The sequence below is a fragment of the Stegostoma tigrinum genome, chromosome 23, assembly GCF_030684315.1.
Source record: "Stegostoma tigrinum isolate sSteTig4 chromosome 23, sSteTig4.hap1, whole genome shotgun sequence".
Lineage (NCBI taxonomy): Eukaryota > Metazoa > Chordata > Chondrichthyes > Orectolobiformes > Stegostomatidae > Stegostoma > Stegostoma tigrinum.
This window is the reverse complement of record NC_081376.1, coordinates 32,581,688-32,604,439: the sequence shown is the minus strand read 5'-3', so window position 1 is coordinate 32,604,439 and position 22,752 is coordinate 32,581,688. Positions and strand designations below refer to the sequence as shown.

The following is a 22,752-nucleotide window of genomic DNA, read 5'->3' as shown; positions in this document are numbered from 1 at the left end:
GGCCTGCTTCCACACTGTAGAGATTCTATGACCGGGCATAAAACCACTACAATCAAAAAGTTATCCCTAGAATGGTTGGCCTGAAAATTCTCCCCTTGTGTAAAACTTTCAATACCTTTTTAAAATATATTTTCACAGCTCTCCCATTTATTGTTGCCTTCCCCCAACTCAATAAAATAAAGGTGCATTCAGTTACACATCTGAAAGTTTTCTAATTGTGTTAAATACGCAACTTACCTCAGCCTCAGTTGTTTTGATGAGAATGATAGTTGGTTCATAGCCCTCACAGCGAGCATAAAATCTGGAATAATAGAAAGATGTGCAAGATTTCCAGTTCTGATAAACGGTCATTAACCTGAAAGATTAACTTTTATTTTCTCCACAGTTATTTGTTAACCCACTGAATGCTTCCCTCTTATCTCTTACCTAGTCAGGCTATAACCATCGTCTGAGGTATTGAAAATCAACATTGGCTGGCAAAGGGCAAATCGTTCTGGGATCCAGGACCAGATTTCTCTCATCTCCTTTGCACTGACAATTTCAGATTTGAAATTTTCAACATTTACTGCTAGATGAACATTGTGTCTGCAAAGAAAATCCATTAAAAAGGTCAAGGAAATACAAAAACAAGGATCAGAACTATCAATTATGATAATAAAAAGCAGAGAACCAGAAACCCCAGAATCATAATTACATTTTAGGTGTGGCACTCACTTCTCTCACATACAATTCAACCCCCAAACAAAGCCATACCATAATGTACTGGCATTCATCATAAGACCCACTCAATAGTTCTGCTCAAAACTGATGTTTTTGAGGATTTTACATATTTGTACAAAACACTGAAGAACTATGCTCCTGGACCTATAGGTTGCACCTAAGGTTTAAACAAAAAAATAGCTATGCAGATATACTGAATATTGGTGATAATCAAAAGAATCCTTGGATTTGGGAAAAGTCCCAGATGATTGGAAAACTGTCAATATAACATCTTTATTAAAAAAGGGAGACAAAAACAGATAGCTATTGGGCAGTTAGCTTGACATTGGTTATTGGGGAAATGTTAGAGTCCAGTTTAAAGGATGTAATTGAACATTTAGAAATACATAATATCTAATACAGTCAGCATGGATTCATAAAGGGGAAATCATGCCTAACAAATTTGTTACAATACTTTACAAAGGCAACAAGAAGGATAAATAAAGGAGAACCAATGTATACAATTATTAAATATCCAAAAGGTGTTTAATAAGATACTGCACAATATTCTTGAGTAGATGTGTAGCTAGGGTTGTGGATGCTGTGGCTGGTTCACTCACTGAGCTAGTTCATTAATCTGCAGACATTTCACTACCCTTCTGGGTAACAACGTAAGTGCAGCCTCTGACAAAACACTCTAGTATTTTCCCGCTTACTATTTAAACTCTGGGGTCTGTTGGAATTGGTTACCTCATTTCTACTTTTTCTTTGCAGTGGTGTTATGTATAGGGTCTAATTCTACACGTTTACTGATAGCCTTCTTGGAGAAGAACCAGGTCCTCTAGAAATTCCCATGCTCGTCTCTGTTCCGGTTGTCCTAGGATCCAATACCCACAAGTGGAGTTGCGTGAAAACACGATTCAATGTACTGCAGCAACCCAGAACTACACCAAAATGAGGAAGAATACCTCCATCAAGTACTTAGAGGCAAGGGATGCCTGAACAGCTGGGTCCGATGATGCCTGTCACATAAACAACAGGAAGATACAGTAGGCCCTGACACATCTGTCATGTTACCATACATCAAGAATGTATCTGAATGGGCCACAAAACTCCTATGGCCACACAAATCCACATCAACCCCATACCAACTGCCAACAAGAACTAAAGACTCCTTACTCTCTATGGGCAGAACCAACGTAATATACAAGATTCCATGCAAGTCCTGCAACAATCATCACATTGGACAGACAAGAAAACTGGCTACGAGAATACATGAACACCAACTAGCAACAAAAAGACACGACCAATATTCACGCATCTCCAAACATACACAGACAAGGAAGACCACCAGCTTGACTGGGACAACGTCAGGATCCTACGACAAGTCAAACAGAGACAAGCACGGGAATTCCTAGAGGCCTGAGTCTCCACCAAGGCGGCCATTAACAAACACAAAATTACAGCTGATATACACACCACTGTAAAAGAAAAACCAGAAACGAGGTAACCAATTCCAAAGGACCCCAGAGTTTAAATAGCAAGCAGGAAAATACAACACTTGATTGGAAGCTGTACTGATGATGTTACTCAGAAGGGTAATGAAATGTGTGCAAATTAATGAACCAGTTTGATGAGCAAACCAACCACAAGGTACTGCACATTAGGTTACTTAATAAGAGTCCCTGGTGTTATAGGTAGTATATTGCCATAGATAAAGAATCAGCTAAATAATGGAATAAAGACTTGGATAAGAGAGCACTTTCAGTTCAGTAGTACAACAGGGACCAGTATGGGGACACATTTATTAATAACTTGAGTGATGAAAGTGAATGTGCAATTGCAAGTTTATGGCTAACACAAAAACACATGGAAAGATGGCTAAGAACGACAAAACGAGGCTACAGAGGGATAGACAGGTTTAGTGAGTGGGTTAAAATTTGGCAGATGGAATACACTGCAATACAAATGTGAGGTTTATACACTTGGACAAAAAATTCAGGGGCAAATATTATTTAAAGTGGAGAATTTGGGGTTCTTGTTCATGAATCACAAAAATCCAATTTCAGCAGGTAACTAGGAACGCAAATAGACTGCTAACTGTTATGTCAACAAGAATGGAGTTTAAAATTAGGGAGGTCTTGCTAAAACTATACAAGGCACTAGTCTGGCCACGGATGGAATACTGTAAACAGTTTTGGTCCTCATAAGAAAAAAATTCTGGCATCAACAGTAGTTCAGAGAAGGTGTTTTCAGGTATGGAAAGATTTTGAGTATGGAGATTAAGTAGGTTAGACCCATACTCAATGGAGTTTAGAAGAATACGAGGCGATCTTATTGAAACATGATATTCTTAGAGGGCTTGAGAGAGCAGATGCTGAGATGCCGTTTCCTCCTGTGCAAGGATCTAGGACCAGATAGCACAATTTCAAAGTAAGTGGTTGCCCATTTAAGACAGATAGGAGAATTCTTTCCCTACCAGAAAAAAATTGTGGAATTCTTTACCATACGGTCATGGAGGCTGGATCATTGTGCATATTTGAGGCTTAGACAAAGATTTTTTTTTTAAATCAGTAAGGGAATCAAGGGTTATGGGGAAATGGCAGGAACATGGAATTGAGGTTTATCAAATTAGTCATGATCTCATTGAATAGTTGAACAGACTCCAAAATGGCCCACTTCTGCTCCTCAATCTTATAATCTTTAAGTACTGAAATCCTTAAATTAATTTTGCTTGATATACTGTTTCTGTGATGAAGGATAAGCAAATAAACGATACTTTTTAAAATGCTGACAGAACTTTTCTTCAAATTCCATAATTCTACAAAGATAGCTAAGAGCACAACCATATTTTATCAGAGGTTTAAACATGACAAAAAACAATTTCTGACAACAATGACATCAAGCCATGTGTCCTGCAACTATATTGGGTCGGGCACAAACCAGTTCCCCAAATCCTATTGAACTTAAATGCCCTCTTTCACTGCAGCAAATTTAAGTTTTAATATCACATCGACATTCTCACCATTATATTATACAACCACATTGGGTCCAGAAGGAAGCTTTGTACCAGTGTTTCATGTGCATACCCTTTTAGAGCCTGCTAAGCGGAGGAGGAATAATCAGACCACAAATAATACTTGCTTTTTACTTTCCTGTGCAAATGTCTCTGTCTAGAGCACTAGCCCTGCATACAACATAGGATCCTCTCCTCAATACTATTAGATATTACTGCCTTCTGCATGCATCTCACAATCATAGTACATGCTTAATAGTAATCTTGTACAATTCATATAATCACCTGCATTCCCCAAAGCTGTGATTTTCATTTTGTGCCAGTTTTGTTTTCATTTTGATCTTACCTTGCTCAAAAATCTCCACTACTTTGTAATATACCACGGATGCCAATTTCCTTGCAGAAGCAATTAAGTTTTGTTCAACTATCTTTTTCCCCCCCACTCTGCCATCTAAACATTAGTAGATAGCCAGGAGTTGCTGCGAAAATGGGGATTTACAAGAAAAATGTTCAAGGCATTGTTTTACCTTTGTCAAAACTGAATTTCCATAATTTTATTGATACGTGGCTGTCATCTATGGAAATACAATAACATGAAATGCTCGCTGCATGATGATCTTATGCACACTGTCCAGACAGTGGGTTGAAAGCCATGGCATCTGACCAAGACACTGGGCACATGTTGGCTTTCATTGCATTAGATGGGTGGGGACGCTAGAAGAGAGATGATTGAATGAACTTATACAATGGTCACACATGCATTATTTGTTTCCAGATGACAGAATTGGGACAACTCTTCAGAACAGTGCCAAATTAATACTCCACTGAAAATGAGTCACTGTCACAGATGCACTGGCAGAGTAGAGTGTGCTTGGAATCAGTAATCCTGTGACAGGTGATGGAACTAGAGATTTTGCATACTTGTAAAATAGAAGAACATAAATCAGATAGAAACCTAGAAATGATTAGTTGTTTGCAGCATTCTGTTCCATCATTCCAAATTTAATTCCTCATACTCTCAGCAGGAAAATGGAGTTTCACCAATTTCACACTGATCGAAGATCAATGTGCATAGGTACACCTTCCAATAAAAGTCAATACAGATCAGAAAAGTAGAGACCATGGCCAATCTGTGGGGGTTTGCTACCTCAGAGGCAATGCAGCCAACTGTAGACCCCACAGCCTGAACTAATTATTAAGCAGACTGATCAAATCAGCCAGCCAGCTGTCAAACATGGGGTCTTCTCAGTCTGTACTGCTCAGTACACTTCATGCTATGCATTTGGAATGTCATTATAATAAAGCATTAAACATTATTTTGCAAACTTTTGGAAAGAAAAATAAAGTCATTGGACATGCTTAGGTGTGGGGAGGGTCAATGGGAGTGTAGAAAACTACCCTCAATGCAGGTTATGTGCTAAAACCCACACAGATCCCAAATTTTATGAAGAAAATTCTCTCTATAGCCTACCTTCGTCTGCAATTGAACATTGAGGATGCAGTTTAACAGGAACAAATTTGGATGTCAAAGAGCACAGGTATAATGACGAAGGAAAAAAAAAGAAAGCGTCAGTGTAATTCCCACACACCAGAGAAAAAGAGCAAGCTTCAATTGATAAAACAAGAATTTTACTACATGCTAAGATAACAATAGAAAAAGAAATCCGGAAATACTGAAAACAGAGTTAACATTTCAGGTCGATGATCTTTCATTAGAACTGGAAAAGTTAAAGATGTAATAGATTTGAGCAAGGGCTGGATAGCATAAGGACAAAGGAAGGCTTGAGCTAGGGAAGAAAACAGGAAAGACTGACTGACAGGGTCAAAGGGAATGTTGATGGAGTGAGAAAAGAAACAAAGATGTTCCTGCGGAAGTTGTACAGCTACCTAGAAAATAAAATGAAGGGGAAAAACTATGCAAAGGGAACAAAATAGGGAAGACAGCTTATAGTCTGAAATTGTCAAACTCAAAGTCTGGATGGCTAAAACATGCCCATTCCAATAAAAATGAGTGCTGTTCAATCTTACATCAAGTTTCACTGTAATATTACAGTAGGCCAAGGACAGATCTCATTTACAGTGCAATGTGAAGAACTAAAATGACTGAGTACTGAAAGACTGGTGTCAAACTCACACTTAGAAGTGTTTTGTGAAACAGTGGCTTGATCTGTGCTTGGTCTTCTCAACCGAAGGAAACATATTTCCTGTTCGAATGATAAGTCATTGAAATGAAACATTAACACTGTTTTTTTTCTCACCATCAACACCACCTGATCTAAAAACTTCCAACATTTTCTGTTATTTCTTCAAATTTCCAGCATTCTTAATGTACGGTTTGTCAATTGAACAAAATCATAATTTGAGCAGTATCTACCCTGGTTCTGTGCATAAGGGGGGTTTCTGTGGAACTATACAAAACTCAGAAAAGGTAATATAGGTTATAATGAAAAAGAAATTGTCTTTATTTTCAGCATTGCTGAATTTTATTTTAACACATTAGCAATAATGAGCAATTGCCACTTTTGTGTTGAGAACCAATTCGACATTTTGGAAATCAAAATCCCAGTGGCTTTCAGAACACAATGACCTGAAGAAAAAAAGCCATTTGAAAAAGGGAGAAATTTCATGGTTGTTATATGAAGGTCTGCTGCTACTGTGCACCTTCAGCTTTAATACTCAACATAATGCATTCATATAAAAGATCCAAAAGTCAGCTTTGCACAGTGAGGCCTCCTTCATGAAGCTCTTCTTGAAATGAAAATGCAGCATAAACACAAGACAAGATCACAATTGCCTCACTCACTGATTTATTTTTTAACCAGCCAAAGAAAAGCTTGTTCTTAAACTACTAAGAAAAGGAATGCTCTTATGAATTGCCATCACTTTTCAAAAATAAGCAAATCAATTCTGAAAAATATTCAAACCATGCCAGAAAGAAAGGAGGAAAAATCCCACAAGGTGATCTCTTCTACTGACGGAAGGAATCCACTGGCTGTCAAATGGCAGAGCAGGAAGTCTCCCAACAACCTAGCAGGCTCCCATCAGTTCAAACAGGCCAGGAGAAAAGGTAGGGTGCATTGAAGTCAAGATTCAGTGACATTATATTCACTAACTCTAAGGTGATACCTCAGCTAGCAGAGTGGTAGAAATCAAAATCGGAGGGGAATTTTCAGCATGAGAAGGATAACTCACAATGTGCAGCACAGTGGCTCAGTGGTTAGCACTGCAGCCTCACAGACCAGGGACCTGGGTTTGATTCCAGCCTCGGGTGACTGTGCAAACTCCACACAGGCATTCTCCCCGCGTATGCGTGAGTTTCCTCCCACAGTCCAAAGATGTGCAGGTTAGGTGGATCCTACATGCTAAATTGCCCGCAGTGCTCAGGGGTGTGAAAGTTATAGGGGAATGGGTCTGAATGGGATGCTTCAAGAGGCGGGGTGGACTTGTTGGGCCGAAGGGCCTGTTTCCACACTGTAGGGAATCTAATCTAAAACAGGACGGTTCTTTGATTCAGTACCTGTCTCCTTGTAACGTTTGCAATCAGCTCAAACGTTATCAAAGCATCAAAACCAAAGCCTGGACCCATGAGCAAAATACAGGCTAGTTGGTATCAGATTTAGGATAGATGAACCAGCACATTAGGGGCATTTGATGGAGTTCAGTTCATATATCCAAAGGGACTTAAATAAAATAAAAATCAATTCAGATGGTGGCTAACTCTAGGCTACATGTGAACCTGGATTTGAATTATATTCTTACCTACGTTTTACTGATAGCCTCACATTGTATTGTTTTTGTTAACTTGCTCAGTCACTTGCTATTCCATAAAGGCAGCACCATTCACATTCTCGGGACGTACCAAAGTGCTTTACAGTCAATGAAGTACTTTTTGAAGCCCACTCACTGTTGTAACATTAAAAAAAACACAGCAACCAACTTGTGCACAGCAAGCTGCCACAAACATAAATCCAATAGTGATAAGTTAACTGAATGATAAACTTTGGCTATGAGTTCATAGAGAATTTCCCTCATTCTTCAAAATAGTGCCATGGAATCTTTTAGGCCCACCTAGAAGAACAGAGCTTCTACACTCCACTTCCAACCTGAATACTATTTTGAAAGAAAGAAGAGACAGAACTTAATATGCTTTAAACTACTTAATTGATAACCTAGTTAACATTACCATATGCCTGAAACTCCTTTAAACTGCTGCATTTCATTAATTGTGTGCAGAGCTAGTGTACATGGATAAGTGAAAATAAAAGGCATGAGATTTCTGGAAGCAGTTGATTCTCAAATACAGGTTCAATATCAACAGCTCGAAGTTGCAGACCTGAAATTTAAAGACTCATCCAGAAAAGTGATTTATAATGTGGTTGCCATTATCTTGTACCATTAAGTACCAAAAACTTAGTGGGCCCTGTTTTAATCACTAAAAATTCGCGACAGATCTATGCTAGACTGGGGGTGATAAAGTTACTACTTTGTTGGCTGAAAGCAACACAATGTTTAGTTTAAGATAATAAAATGGGAGGCTGGATGAACACAGCAGGCCAAGCAGCATCTCAGGAGGTTTAGTTTACATTAGTTTTGAGTTTTCTTTACTGTGTGCAGATCCATGACCTAAAATGGCTTGCACTTAGCCACAACCACCATGCTAACATTAGGGCGATACACAGAAGTGTCAACCTGACAGTACAGGACATTCCTCCAAGTTCAGGGCAGAACACAGGGGAGTTTATACAGCATCCATTTTTTATGATTTTTAAATCTAGACTCTGGCCTGGAACTGCTTCCTTCTCGAGACAGACATCATTAAATTTAAATACAAAAGTAAACTGAATACGGAATCACTTTCCCTTTTGTTAATTCATTCATGGGACTGTGTGTGTTAGTGGCTAGAAGAGTAGTTATTGCCCACTCCAATTGCCCAGAGGACAGTTAAAGAGTCAACCACATTGCTGTGGGTCTGGAGTCACATGTAGACCAAGTGAGGATGGTAGTTTCTTTCTCCAAAAGGACATTAGTGAACCAGGTGGGTTTTTCCTTACAATCAACTGTTTCATGGTCATCATTAGACTCTTAATGCCATATTTTTTATTGACTTAAAATTCCACCAGGTGTCCGAACGAATAATCTAATGATAATACTGCTAGGCCACTGTCTCTTTTCGGTATGCTAAAAGCAGCTTTAGCACAAAAATAAAATGATTACAGGTAACAAAAAGTATATATCTTTTGTACTGAACACATGAAAATGAAAATGAAAGGGAACTCGGTATTAACTGCGTCAGATGAGGTTAGTATTCTCATAAAATCACAACCAGGAAACTGGGACATTTTAAAAACTAAATAGGTGGGGCAAGGAATCAAATATGGAATGACGTGGTATATTCAACGAGAGTTTTGGAATAGATCTGTTGCTTGGGTGGTGGGTGTTGAGGTTGGTTGGCTCACCAAGCTGGTTTGTTGCTCTGCAGATGTTTCATTACCATACTTGGTAACATCCTCAGTGCAGCCTCTGAGGAAACACTGGTGTGTCTTCCCACCTGGTTTTTAAACTCAGGAGTCCGTTGCGATGGATTGCCTCACTTCTGGGTTTCCTCCGTTGTGGAATGTATAATGGGGTCAAATTCAATGTTGTTTATTAATAGCATGCTTTGTGGAGTGCCATGTTTCCATGAATTCTCGTGCTTGCCTATCCAGTCAAAGTTGTGGTTCTCCTTGTCCACGTGGATTGAGGTGAGTGAGTATTGGTCGTGTCTTTTTGTAGCCAGTTGGTGTTCATGTACTCGTGTTGTTAGTTTCCTTCCTGTTTGTCCAATGTAGTGTTTCTCGCAGTCTCTGCAGGAGATCTTGTAAATGACATTGGTCTTGTCCATGGCAGGGAGTGGGTCTTTAATTCAGGTGAACACTTGTTGTAGGGTTGATGTGGGCTTGTGTGCCACTTTGATGCCCAGCGGTTGTAGGAGTCTTGTGGCGAGTTCTGACGTGTTCCTGATGTAGGGTAGTGTGATGTCTATCGGGGTGTGTAGAATCTTTCTGATGCTGTTCCCGTAGGCATCTCCTGACCCAGTTCTTTGGAATCCATTATCCTTGAACACTTGGAAGAGGTATTCCTCCTCCCCTTGGCATAGTTCTATGTTGCTGCCCCTTTAAACAGTGTTTGCATGCAGGTTCATTCGTGTGAGCTGTGATGGTTACTATTGAAGTTCAATACCTGGTCAGAGTGTGGCTTTTCAGCATACTTGCGTTTGCAGTTCCCCATTTGTCTTACACCCTACCATGATGGTCAGGAATGGGAGCTGTTTGTTCTTCTCCGCCTCTCTGGTGAATTTTATTCCGGTGAAAGTGTCATTTATGAGTTTGTATGTCTCTTCTAGTTTGGCCCGTTTAATGATGACAAAGGTGTCGTCTAAGTAGCGTATCCATAGTATAGTTTGGATTGGCGGAGAAGGTGAAGTGGATGGTCAGGTATAGGTCCAATAGTTTAAACAGGTTGTCCTTGGAGATGGTGTCGCTGGGGTCGTGTTCTTGTTCAAGTTCAAGTAGTGTTGTCATTGTTTCCCTTACTGGAGGTATGTGCATTGATGCGAATAGGGCAGTGATGTCAAACAATATCATGGTTTCTTCGTCCTCTATCTTAGTCTTTGATGGAGTTGAGGAATTCTTGGGTTGAGTGAATGGTGTGGGGTGATTTGTTGACTAGGTGCTTGAGTCTTCGTAGTTCTCTGGCTAATCTGAGAGAGCGAGTGCCTGGTAGGGAAACTATGGGTCTGAGGGGGACTTCCGGCTTGGAGCACTTTAGGGAGGCCGTAGAATTGGGGTGTGTTAGTTCCTTTGGGTTTCATGCTTAAGAAGTCAATAGACATACCACTAGCAAAGGAAACAATGACAACACTACTTGAACAAGAACATGACCTCAGTGAAACCATCTCCAAGGACAATATGCTTAAACTACTGGACCTATGCCTGACCACCCACTTCACCTTCAATGGCAAAACATACAAGCAAATCAACGGGACACCCATCGGATCGCCTATCTCCGGACTCATAGCAGAAGTAGCGATGCAAAGACTGGAAAGGACTGCCCTTCCACAAATCCAACCTATACTCTGGATACACTACGTAGACGACACCTTTGTCATCATTAAACGGACCAAATTAGAAGACAGACAAACTCGTAAACGACACCCTCACTGGAATAAAATCCAGAGAGAAGAACAAACAGGTCCCATTCCTGGACAGCATGGCAGAGTGCAAGACAAATGGGGAACTGCAAACGAAAGTACACCGAAAAGCCACACACTCAGACCAGGTATTGAACGAAGCTGCATGCAAACACTATTTAAAAGGGCAACAACACACTGTAGCAACAAAAAACTACGTCAAGAGGAGGAGGAATACCTCTTCCAAGTGTTCAAGGATAAATGAATATCCAAAGAACTGGGTCAGGAGATGCCGATGGGAACAGCATCAGAAAGATTCTACATGCCCTGACATACTCATCACACTCTCCTACATCAGGAACACGTCAGAACTCACCACGAGACTTTTACCACTGCTAGGCACACAAGCCCACATCAACCCTATGACAAGTGCTCATCCAAACTCAAGACCCACTCCCCACCATTGACAGGCCCAATGTCATCTACAAGATCTCCTGCAGAGACTGCAAGAAACACTACATTGGACAAACAAGGAAACTAACAACACGAGTACGTGAAAACCAACTGGTTGCAAAAAGACATGACCAATACTCACTCACCTCAATCCACATGGACAAGGAGAACGACAACTTCGAGTGGGTCAAGCTAGGCAGAGGCAAGCATGAGAATTCCTGGAAGCATGGCACTCCAAAAAGCATGCTATTAAAAAACACATTGAACTGCACCCCATATACATTCCACAATGGAGGAAACCCAGAAGGGAGGCAATCCATTGCAATAGACTTCAGAGTTTAAAAACTAGGCGGGAAAACACAGCAACGCTTCAGAGGCTGCAATGAGGATATTACCAAGCACGGTAACGAAATGTCTGCGGAACAACAAACCAGCTCAGCGAGCCATCAACCTCAACATTCAAAGAGTGCAGACAAGGCAAGAAAGGAAAATAGTAATATGAGCAATGAGGGTCACAGAGTGGCAGGAAGGGATAAGAAGAAAAAAAAAAATCAAGGCATGCACCAATCAAGGTTACATGCGACAAAGATAATAAAAAGATGAAACTAAAGGCTCTGCACCCCAATATGTGTAGCATTCATTCATTTTGTGTGTTTTATTAATAAAAATGATTTACTAGACATTACAGAGATGTTGATGCCAGACAAGTATTGGGTCCCGTCAATTAAGGAGAATATGACATCCAAGAAGAATAGGAAGCCAGGTAAAAATGGAGGGACAATACTATTCAAGATTGGAATTAGTACAGTAGTTAGAGATGACCTTGGTTCAGGAGATCAGGTTGTAGAATTAGTTTGGATGGAGACATGAAACTGTAGTGAAAAGAAATTAGTAGTGGCTCCCTGACAGTAACCACAATGTAGGACCAAGCACACAAGAAAAAACATTGGGTGTTTGTGGTGAAGGGACAATGATCATGTATATCTTTAATCCACGCACAAACTGGAAAATGATACTGCTGGTACCAGCTTGAATATAAAGGTCACAGAATGCTTTTAAAGATAGTTTCTCGGTGGAGCACAATCTTACGATAAAAGAAAAAAGTCTAAATGGAGGAACCACCATCCATGGTTAAGTAAGTAGAGAAAGGATAAAAACATTATGTAAAGATGATTTTTAAGTCAGAAGACTGATCAGAAATATTACATACAGCAGGGAATAATAAAAATTAATCAGGAGACAAAAAGACGACAGAGGACATTGGCTAGAAATGTAAAAATGAAGAGCACAAGTTTCTACTGGTATTTAAAAAGGAAAAGAGTAATTAAAGTGATTGTTGGTGCTCTAGAGATTGGGTCTGGGGAATTAATAGCAGATAGGGAAAAGTGGATGAAATTAATAAACATTTTGCTACTTTGTCTTCACTAGAGGAGTAGAAAAACCGTTCTTGTGGTACAGAAGGTACGGTAAAAAAAGTTAAGGTACTGAATTATCTTCACTTAGAGAGACAACGATTAACTAAGGATCACCAGCGTGGCTTCGTCAGGTTGAACAGATTTGATTGAATTTTGAGAGGAAGTAACTGAGTGTGAAGATGAGTGTGGTGTAGTTGATGTAGTCTACGCAGCCCTCTTGACAAAGTTTCACATAGCAGACAGATTAAGCAGCGAAGCACTCATGGGATTCAGGGAAATTTGCCAGGAAAATTGGATCAAATTGCTTTAGTCACAGGAATCAAACAGTGATGGTCAAAGGGTGTTTTTGTGACTAGGGCCCTAAGTCCTTTGCTGTTTTACGATGCACATGAACAATTAGACAGGAATGTAGGAGGCATGATCAGCAAGTTCACAAATAACATGAAAATTGGGAAGTGGTAGATAGCATCGAGGAAAGCTTTAGACTACAGGGCGATATAAGTGGCTCAGCAGTTAGCACTGATGTCAGTGCCAGGGACAGAGGTTTGATTCCAGCCTTGGTGACTATCTGTGTAGAGTTTGCATATTCTCCCCATGACTGTGTGGGTTTCCCATGGGTGGTGTGGTTGCCTCCCACAGTCTAAAAGATGTACAGGTTAGGCAAATTAGCCATCAGATATGCAGGGTTACAGGGACAGATCTGGGTGGGATGCTCTTCAGAGGGTCAGTGTAGGCTTGGTGGGCCAAATAGCCTGCTTCCACACTGTAGGGATTCTATACAGATCAGCTGAACAATGGCACATGAAATTTAATCCTGAAAAAAATTCAGGTGATGCCTTTTGGGAAGCCTAACAAGGCAAGGGAGCACATATTGAATGGCAGGACCCACGGAAGTTTAGAGGATCAGAGGGAACTTGGTGTCTATGTCAATAGATCTTTGAAGACAGCAGGACTGGTAGATGAGTTGGCTAAGGTGGCATAATGGATACTTGTATTCAATGCATTGACTAATAAAGGCAACAGCAAATACATTATGATGTAGCTGCATATAATGTTAATCAGGCCTCGGCCAGAGTACTGCATGTGGCCGCCACATTATAGGAAGGATGCAACTGAACTGGGCAGAAAAGATTTACTAAAATATTGCTTGGGCTGGAGCAATTCAGTTATGTAAGCTGGGGTATTTCCCTTCCAGCAGAGAAGGCCGTGTGGTGACGAATTGAGATATTCAAAGTTCAGAGGGGCATGGGCAGGAAATACGGAGAGAAACTTTTCCCCTTAGTCCAGAGATCAGTAGAGAAACACAGATTTAAAGAAAGGAGCAGAAGGTTTACAGGTGATGTGTGGAAAGTGTTTTTTTAAACCCAGAGGGTTGTGGGAATTTGAAACTTTGTGACTGGAAGAGTTGAGAAAGTAGGAACCCTTAAGACATTCAAGAACAGTTCAGATGAGCACTCAGACACCATAACATTCAAGGTTTCAGGCCAAGTGCTGGAAAATGAGATTAGAATAGATGGAAGTTAGATAGCCCGGTCAAAGGACCGTTTTCCACACTGCATAAACACTAAATCTATTCCACTAACAGCTGTAAATCAGGAAATGAAAGGGAAAGAGGAACTTGCTGAAAGTACCACTTCCCTTGTGACTGTAATGTGCAAAATGCAAAACTTAAGCTTGGAGTCTAGGCATACTTCATCTGAGGATCTTAGAAAAAAGCGGAAGATAAGGTGGCAGGCGTGTGGGTGTTAATTTTCCAAACTCCCTAGATTTGGCAACAGTTTCATAAGTCTTTAGCAAATGCAACTCCTCCAGACAAGACGGCAGAGAAGGGCACAGAAAACTGGAAACTGTAGGCCAGTTAGTTTGACATCTGTCATGGAGGTGTTAGAATCGATCGGTAAAGTTTAGAAGAAAAAAAACTTCAAAGTTTTAAAAAAGTCAGCATAATTTCTTTTTCACAAAACTATGTCTTAATAACTTATTTGAGTTATAGAGCATAGAATATAGTGCAGAACAGGCCCTTCAGTGCTCGATGTCGCGCTGACCTTTGAACTAATCTAAGCCCATCCCCCAACACTATCCCATCGTCATTCACATGCCTACCTAAGGACTGTTTAAATGCCCTTAATGTGGCTAAGTTAACTACATTGGCAGGCATTCCATTCCTTTACCACTGTCCGAGTAAAGAACCTGCCTCTGATATCTGTCTTAACTCTATCACCCCTCAATTTGAAGGGTTAACATATTAAGTTAGATTACCTAGTGTGTGGAAACAGGCCCTTCGGCCCAACAAATCCACACCGCCCTTGAAGCAGCCCACTATATCCCACACACCCCTGAACACTACGGGCAATTGAGCATGGCCGATCCACCTAGATGAGCTTACAGGTAGGCAGAGTTAGGTGGAGTGAGTGGTTAAATATCTGACACATGGAGAATAATGTGGAAGAATGTAAAGTTGTTCATTTTGGCTGGAAGTATAAAATGCAAAGTATTATTTAAATTGATAAGTGTGGAATACTATGGGCAGAGGAATCAAGGTACTCTAGCGGATGAGTCAAATGTTTGTGCACTTTTGGACTATCAACAAGGGTAACAAGATGCTATCTTTTATTAAAAGAGCAAGTTGATGGGATAATATATGATTCGGTTATACAGCAGTAAGGTGTGGGGAGAAGAGGAGATCGGCAACAAGAGAGTGCTTCTTACAACTTTAAGGATGTACAATAGTTGCAACTATTCCTCTGCAGCTTCATTAAGAGACTTAAGATTGTTTTTGCTTAAACTGCCTAACTTCAGTATTGGTTAAGGACAAAGGACTGAATTTCCTTCCAGCTCCCAGTGAATCAAAATCAACTGATAAACTCGGTTTAAAAGGTTTTGCAACAGAAAGCTTGTTTTGTTCTTAAAATCCCTGATCTATTTCAGCACTAAAATATGCTCAATCACCTCTTCTGATTTACAGTGATGCCTTTTTGCTTCAGTGCTTTTTCATTGGCATCTCGAAGTAAACGGATCTCCTTCCTTGAGAATAGGCGAATAGAAAACGCTTTATCCAACAGCTTTTCAACTGGGACGTGCTCAGCAATTCCTTGAATGAAGTTCTGTATATCAGTTCGAATGTCAGCAGATTTTTCAGACTGTCTGATTCTGACTTTTCGGAAAAACTTGAGGAGAGCCAGTGCTACCCTGTAAAGTACCTTAAATCCTTCGACAAAGAAAATATCCAACACGCGGGCTGCGTAGTTAAAGGGCAGGTCTCCAAAAATCCAACGCAGCCAATCAGAGTAAACCTCCAGGACATCCTCTGAAGCACTCACTATCAGCTTGTGGGCACCTTGGCAGTATTTGTTGGCTAGGTCTCCAAAGGTCATGCAAGAGGACTCATAGGCCAAGAAAGTCTGATCTATGAAATGTTTCGTACGGTCATTACAAGCCAAGAGCCGGCACACCTTCTCAAAGCAGTCTGCTTCATTGTTACTGTAATGTAGCAACAGTGCTACAATGGCTGGCAGCACAGGACAGAAAGAGATGTCTGGAAACTGGTTGGAAATACAAACCACAATCTTCCTAACTGCAACAATTCCGTCTGTGTTCAGACAATAGTTCGGCACTGCACTACCATCCACAAATTCTGGCAGTGGCAGAGTTGAGGCGTTTCTTTTTCCTGTGATCTTTCCAACAATATCCTTGTACACCTCAGCATCAGGAGTCACTGTCCTGCATGAGACAGCTTTGATAATTTGTTCATAGATTTTTGTTCTTAGAGAGTGGCTCTTCGCCCAATATCCTTGTCTGGCATACTGTTTTAACAAGTTGCTATCTATGCGGGATGGGACCACAGGACTATCTTTCTCCAGGTCAGTAATTTTGTCCCAATCCACAAACTGTCCACTCTCCACGCAAGACATAGCTGAAGTTCACTGATCCTTTTGTTTCAGTATTTGAGAGTTGAAGACGCGGGGGCAGAATTTGATCTTCAAGCTGCACTTGGTTTTCACTGTTAGACAAAAAACACAACAAAATTAGCATTTTACAGCCATTACAACTTTAAGCATCCAAAAGGATGTATCCAAAATTGAACAGCAAACTAATTGCAAGATTTTGTCAAAGCTTTTTATCTTTCATTCAAGATAAGTGGCAACAATATTAAGAAACAAATATTCATACTGTATGAGTGGACAGTGCTGATTAGTCATCAAGTAAACTGATTAGCAGAGGTGTTGTCACAGATGCACTAGTAAATGGTAATTGATAATTAACTGCCAAGCTGTGTTTAAATTTTAAACTCAGACAGGTTAACTGATTGGTTAATTTCTCAGGGAAACATCTGGGCCAATGAATAGTTGTCAATTTTGTTGAAACTGCATCTGTTTCAACTCATATCAATGGGATTTTGGGAGCATCGAACTGGTTGCAATGTTTATCCAAGTAAAGGTACAATACACTTTGCAACATCTTAAAGCGAAATGCAATCCTACTGACATTTTGCCACCACCCAAACATGATACTGAAATATAGAAATTCCTACACAAAACATACAAATCAGATGTAAGCCATTCAACTGCATTAGCCTGGTACGCCAAATTTAAAAAAATCACAGCTGACCTGATTGTACCTTTAAATCTGTATCCCACCTACCCTTGATTACCTTTTACCAGCAGTATGAATGGCAACTTCAACAAACATGCAGGTTACCTTATGCATAACTAGAAGAAACACTAGTTTCTTCTTGTATACTTTGCTTTCAATGCTTACATTCACCACAAGACTAATTCTCAGGATTAGTGGTAAGTTTGTTCAGTCAATAAATTATTTATACAATAAATCCTCTAATATCAGCAAAACCATGAATTTGCTTATTCACACCAAAAAATAAGTATCAAAAATCAACATCCATGGGCAAAAAACACATGATATTTTAACCATTTTAAACCTTCCATTAAACTAACTGTGCAATTGCAAATTTCATCATTTGCGGGTTTTATCAGGAGCGGAAACCTTGTGGATATGGAGGAATTATTGTACTGTATTTAGAAAGCAAGTTACTGTCAAGCATAATTCAGATAAATGTTTGACAAGATTGTGTTCCATTTTAACCAAAACGTGCGTGTATTTTAAGGATTGACAAAAGAAACACCACTAAGGGTGTTAGAAATAATGGGAACTGCAGATGCTGGAGAATCCAAGATAACAAAGTGTGGAGCTGGATGAACACAGCAGGCCAAGCAGCATCTCAGGGGCACAAAAGCTGACGTTTCTGGCCTAGACCCTTCGTCAGAGAGGGGGATGGGGAGAGGGTTCTGCAATAAATAGGGAGAGAGGGGGAGGCGGACTGAAGATGGAAAGAAAAGAAGATAGGTGGAGAGGAGAGTATAGGTGGGGAGGTAGGGAGAGGATAGATCAGTCCAGGGAAGATGGACAGGTCAAGGAGGTGGATGGAGGTTAGTACGTAGGAAATGGAGGTGCGGCTTGAGGTGGGAGGAAGGGATGGGTGAAAGGAAGAACAGGTTAGGGAGGCAGAGACAGGCTGGGCTAGTTTTGGGATGCAGTGGGGGGAGGGGATGGGCTGGGCTGGTTTTGGGATGTGGTGGGGGAAGGGAAGGTTTTGAAACTGGTGAAGTCCACATTGATACCATTGGGCTGCAGGGTTCCCAAGCGGAATAGGAGTTGCTGTTCCTGCAACCTTCGGGTGGCATCATTGTGGCACTGCAGGAGGCCCATGGTGGACATGTCATCTGAAGAATGGGAGGGGGAGTGGAAATGGTTTGCGACTGGGAAGTGCAGTTGTTTATTGCGAACCGAGTGGAGGTGTTCTGCAAAGCGGTCCCCAAACCAGCGGAAGCCACACCGGGTACAATGGATACAATATACCACATTGGCAGATGTGCAGGTGAACCTCTGCTTAAAGGGGAAAGTCATCTTGGGGCCTGGGATGGGGGTGAGGGAGGTGGTGTGAGGGCAAGTGTAGCACTTCCTGCGGTTGCAGAAGGTGCCGGGTGTGGTGGGGTTGGAGGGCAGTGTGGAGTGAAAAAGGGAGTCACGGAGAGAGTGGTCTCTCCAGAAGGCAGACAAGGGTGGGGATGGAAAAATGTCTTGGGTGGTGGGGTCGGACTGTAGATAGCAGAAGTGTCAGAGGATGATGCGTTGTATCCAGAGGTTGGTGGGGTGGTTTGAGAGAACGAGGGGGATCCTCTTAGGACGGTTGCGGTGGGGGCGGGGTGTGAGGGATGTGTTGCAGGAGACGTGGTCAAGGGCGTTCTCGACCACTGCGGGGGGCAAGTTGCGGTCCTTGAAGAACTTGGACATCTGGGATGTGCGGGAGTGGAATGCCTCATCCTGGGAGCAGATGCGGCGGAGGCGGAGGAATTGGGGATGGATTATTCCAGAACCCTCCCCCCATCCACCTCTCTGACGAAGGGTCTAGGCCAGAAACGTCAGCTTTTGTGCTCCTGAGATGCTGCTTGGCCTGCTGTGTTCATCCAGCTCCACACTTTGTTACCACTAAGGGTGTTGCTGCTTTGTAGAGCCAAGTTCCAAATTACAAGCATTCATGAGGTTACATCATTCTCTAAGTGTTTAAGGATCAACACACTGTGTGTACAGATCATACAGACTGGAACAACTGTCATTATCCAGAGATCTTTATTTCAGACAATTACTTTCCATGCAGTATAAATAAACTGGTGTTAAACATTAAGCGTATTAACTTCATAGTCACACCAAAGATAACGATAACCCACCTAAAAAGTTACTACAGTTCAGAATACATTTAAAAACACAATCACCTGAACCTGATTCTTTTACACTTCTGCAGTTTCACTGAGTTTAATCTTCATAGTCATATGTTCCAATGTTTGATTTTGGATCACAAGGTCATAAACAATTGTGTTCAAAACCACATATTTAAAGCAACTAACGCTAACCGCTCTGGGTTGCTTCTGCAATGAGTTTGCTCTTACATTTCTAACAGTAGGTAAATCTTTGACTGCGTCAAATTGTTTTCTAAACATAAGCAATGGCCTTGGAAAAAGATATGGTGAAACTGTGCTTTCAAACTGCAGGCGTGTTTTGGTTTCTTTTCTCTCCCAATCTGAAAGAAAAGTGCAGTCAGATACAGAGTTCAATACAAAAGCACTCACCAGTATCCAATCCAATTGCCCAATTTTCCCATGCAGGATATTTAATTGCTGGCAGTTGTTAACTGCTGTTAACTTCTATCCAAAGCAAGCACTTGCTTCAAAACTGAGAAACCCAAAGTTTTCTTATGATGAGCAGATTACCTGTATAGGAAAAATCATTTGGAATAAAATTAATAGGAAGCCCTTGAGCATATTTAATGCAGACTTGACATTTCATTAAATACTTGGAGATCCAGACGGCATATACAATAATTTAATCCTACTATTCTAACCTGAAAACACAAAATCTGCAATACGAGAAAACATATACCCATCATTTTTGCACAAAAGATTTGGGTAGCACGAGAGAAATCCTGACTGCAATCAATCCAATTATATTCACAAGTCCTAAACTCTGCCCTCCGCAAGCTTCAGTTCATCCAAAACTGCACACACTACCCCTCAAACTCTTCTTCCATATCACTACTATTCTTACCCAGGCCTCAAACTCGGAGTTTAAGTTATACTTAAATCTTACCATGACTCAACTATTCCATCTCAAACCTCATTCAGCTCTACAACTATCTTCTGAACCTTCCTATTCTATTTGCTGTGCTTCTCTATGTTAATAAACAAAATGAAATTGTGGAATATCTACAGTGCATAAAGTAAATCAAAAAATAAATCAACAGTGACAGCAATGCAGACTGCAATTGCTAATCAAAATCAGTTACGAACAAAACCATGCGAAAGCAGATACCAAATGGAAGGAAAAAAGTGTGATTTTGAAGAAGTGAATTTGAGAGAACAGAAAAAAATGTACAAAATAAAAATCAGTAAAGCAAATAATAAAGACCTGGCACTTTAGCAGAGTTTATGGTGTCTGGAACAATCCATACGAGAGCTTGATGAGTACATGTTGTACATTTGGCACATCATCCACCACAACAGATATTCTGCAGCTCCAAGATCAATGGATTATGACCCTATTCAACAGGACATGCTGTACCTCTTTCACACAGAGCTGAGGTAGGTCAACCCTATTGACACAAAGAACGTTAAAGTTCTATTTTCTAAGTTATGCAATGGAATGTGTATCTAATCTGGGATTATCAATGCGTATGGGCATTTCAACTCTCAATGCTGTATGAGCTGCTGCTCATGAAGATGACAATGGCAGGAGCCTTCTAAGTATCAGGCACTATAGGGCTTGCTTGGCCTGGTGTGGTAGAAGAAAATCTTTTCCTGATCTCACCAGAAGAGTCTTTCGTACCTAAAAAAGTACAGTTCTTTGCAGCAAATTTGCAAAGAACAATAATAGACAGACATTGCTGTAGACACTTGAAGAGGGCCAATTGTTAGGTCTCACTCTTCTAGATCCTGAGTTGTTCTACCTACAAAGCTAAAAGATATTACCACAGTGGTCAGTGCTCACAGCATAACCTCAGTATCAACCTTTCAGATCCATACACAACAATCTGTGTTGGCTGCAAAATAAAAACACAATTATATCAAAGCACATTTTAAATCAGTTTGTTTTAAAAAGAAACTGGGCTGCGGGTGTCACCTGCATGGCCATGAATTACTGTCTTTCCCTAAATGTCCTATGGTGGTGGTGCGGTCCATGTAGTGAAGTCTCTCCATGGCGTTGTTTGGGAGTCAGCCCCAGAATTGTGACCAAGCAATACTCAAGGAACAGAAACATTATATTCAAGTCAGAAAGATGCGAGACAAGCAAGTAATAGTGTTCTTATGGACCTGCTGCCATTATATGGTGCAGGCTGTATATTTGAGGTACTGCCAAATTGACTTGGTTACTTCACATACAATACACGTTACAGAAACAGGCCATTCAGTCCAACCAGTTTATGCTGATTTCTATATTTTGTACAGCTTTCCTCCTTCCTTCTAATGTACCTTAACCTTGGAGCATATCTTTCAAGCCCTTTTCTCTCATGTACTTGTTAAGTTATTTTTTGAGAAGTAAATTTGTTGGCTTCAATCCTTTTCTGTGGCAACTAAGCTCATATTCAAACCACAGAATTTAAAAAAAAACTACCATTTTCCTATCAAGTACATTTATACATCTCGTGTTCATAGTTCCTAGTTTTAGACTCCCCTGCAAAGTTGAATCAGTTATCACTAACGAATTAACAATTTTACATATCTTGAGTAGGGCATTTTTTTTTTGAAAAAAAGGTCCACTGAGTTAAGAAGGTGTAGAGCTGGAAGAACACAGCAGGCCAAGCAGCAGAGGAGCAGGAAAGCTGACATTTCGGGTCGAGACCCTTTTTCTATGGTCCACTGAGTGACTGATCCTGAAGGAGAAGCTATTCTTTTGTGGATTAAAATTCAGGGGTTAAATTAATTTTAGTTTTTAAAATGCTGTTAAATCACATTAACGGTTGGCTATATTTTACCTCGTGCACACCCCGCAGCCACAATGTGCTGTTGGTGAATGATGGTGCTGCAATCAATGACCTGAACCAAATTGAGCTCAGCTTCTAGCAAAACAATGACCAAGCCACTCATCAGTTTTAACTGTCGGATGAAGGAAACACTATCTAAAGTATTTAACCTTTAAGCAGTTACATTTTAAAAACAAACACGGGGAAGTACTTAATGCTTAACTATTTCATAACTATTTTAAGCCCAGCAAATGTCCTTTCGGAGCTCCTGAACAACACAAGAACATGAAAATTCTACAATCTGATTTAGCAATTGTGACTTAGTGTTGGATTTTCTTTAGGTTTTACTGCTAAGTCATTCTATTTGCAAAAGCGTAAACCCTGTAACCGAAAGGTGTGAACATGCTGGTTGGAACCATTAGTGCCATTACTTCCTGAGGCAACTCAAATAATTTTAGATAACAATGGATCT

The 22,752-nt window shown here is 40.6% G+C and overlaps 1 protein-coding gene across 1 annotated transcript in view; it reads right to left on the bottom strand.

Annotated features, from left to right (window-relative positions):
- Positions 1–22,752, bottom strand: part of tbc1d24 (TBC1 domain family, member 24) — a 49,001-nt gene that overhangs the window by 7,331 nt on the left and 18,918 nt on the right. Inside the window, exons 2-5 of the mRNA XM_048552318.1 lie at positions 19,894–20,034; positions 15,701–16,751; positions 427–585; positions 238–301 (exon numbers count right to left, since the gene is read on the bottom strand). Of these exons, the coding sequence (XP_048408275.1) occupies positions 238–301; positions 427–585; positions 15,701–16,662 (1,185 nt within the window). The 5' untranslated portion in view covers positions 16,663–16,751; positions 19,894–20,034. The remainder of the gene's footprint in view (positions 1–237; positions 302–426; positions 586–15,700; positions 16,752–19,893; positions 20,035–22,752) is intronic.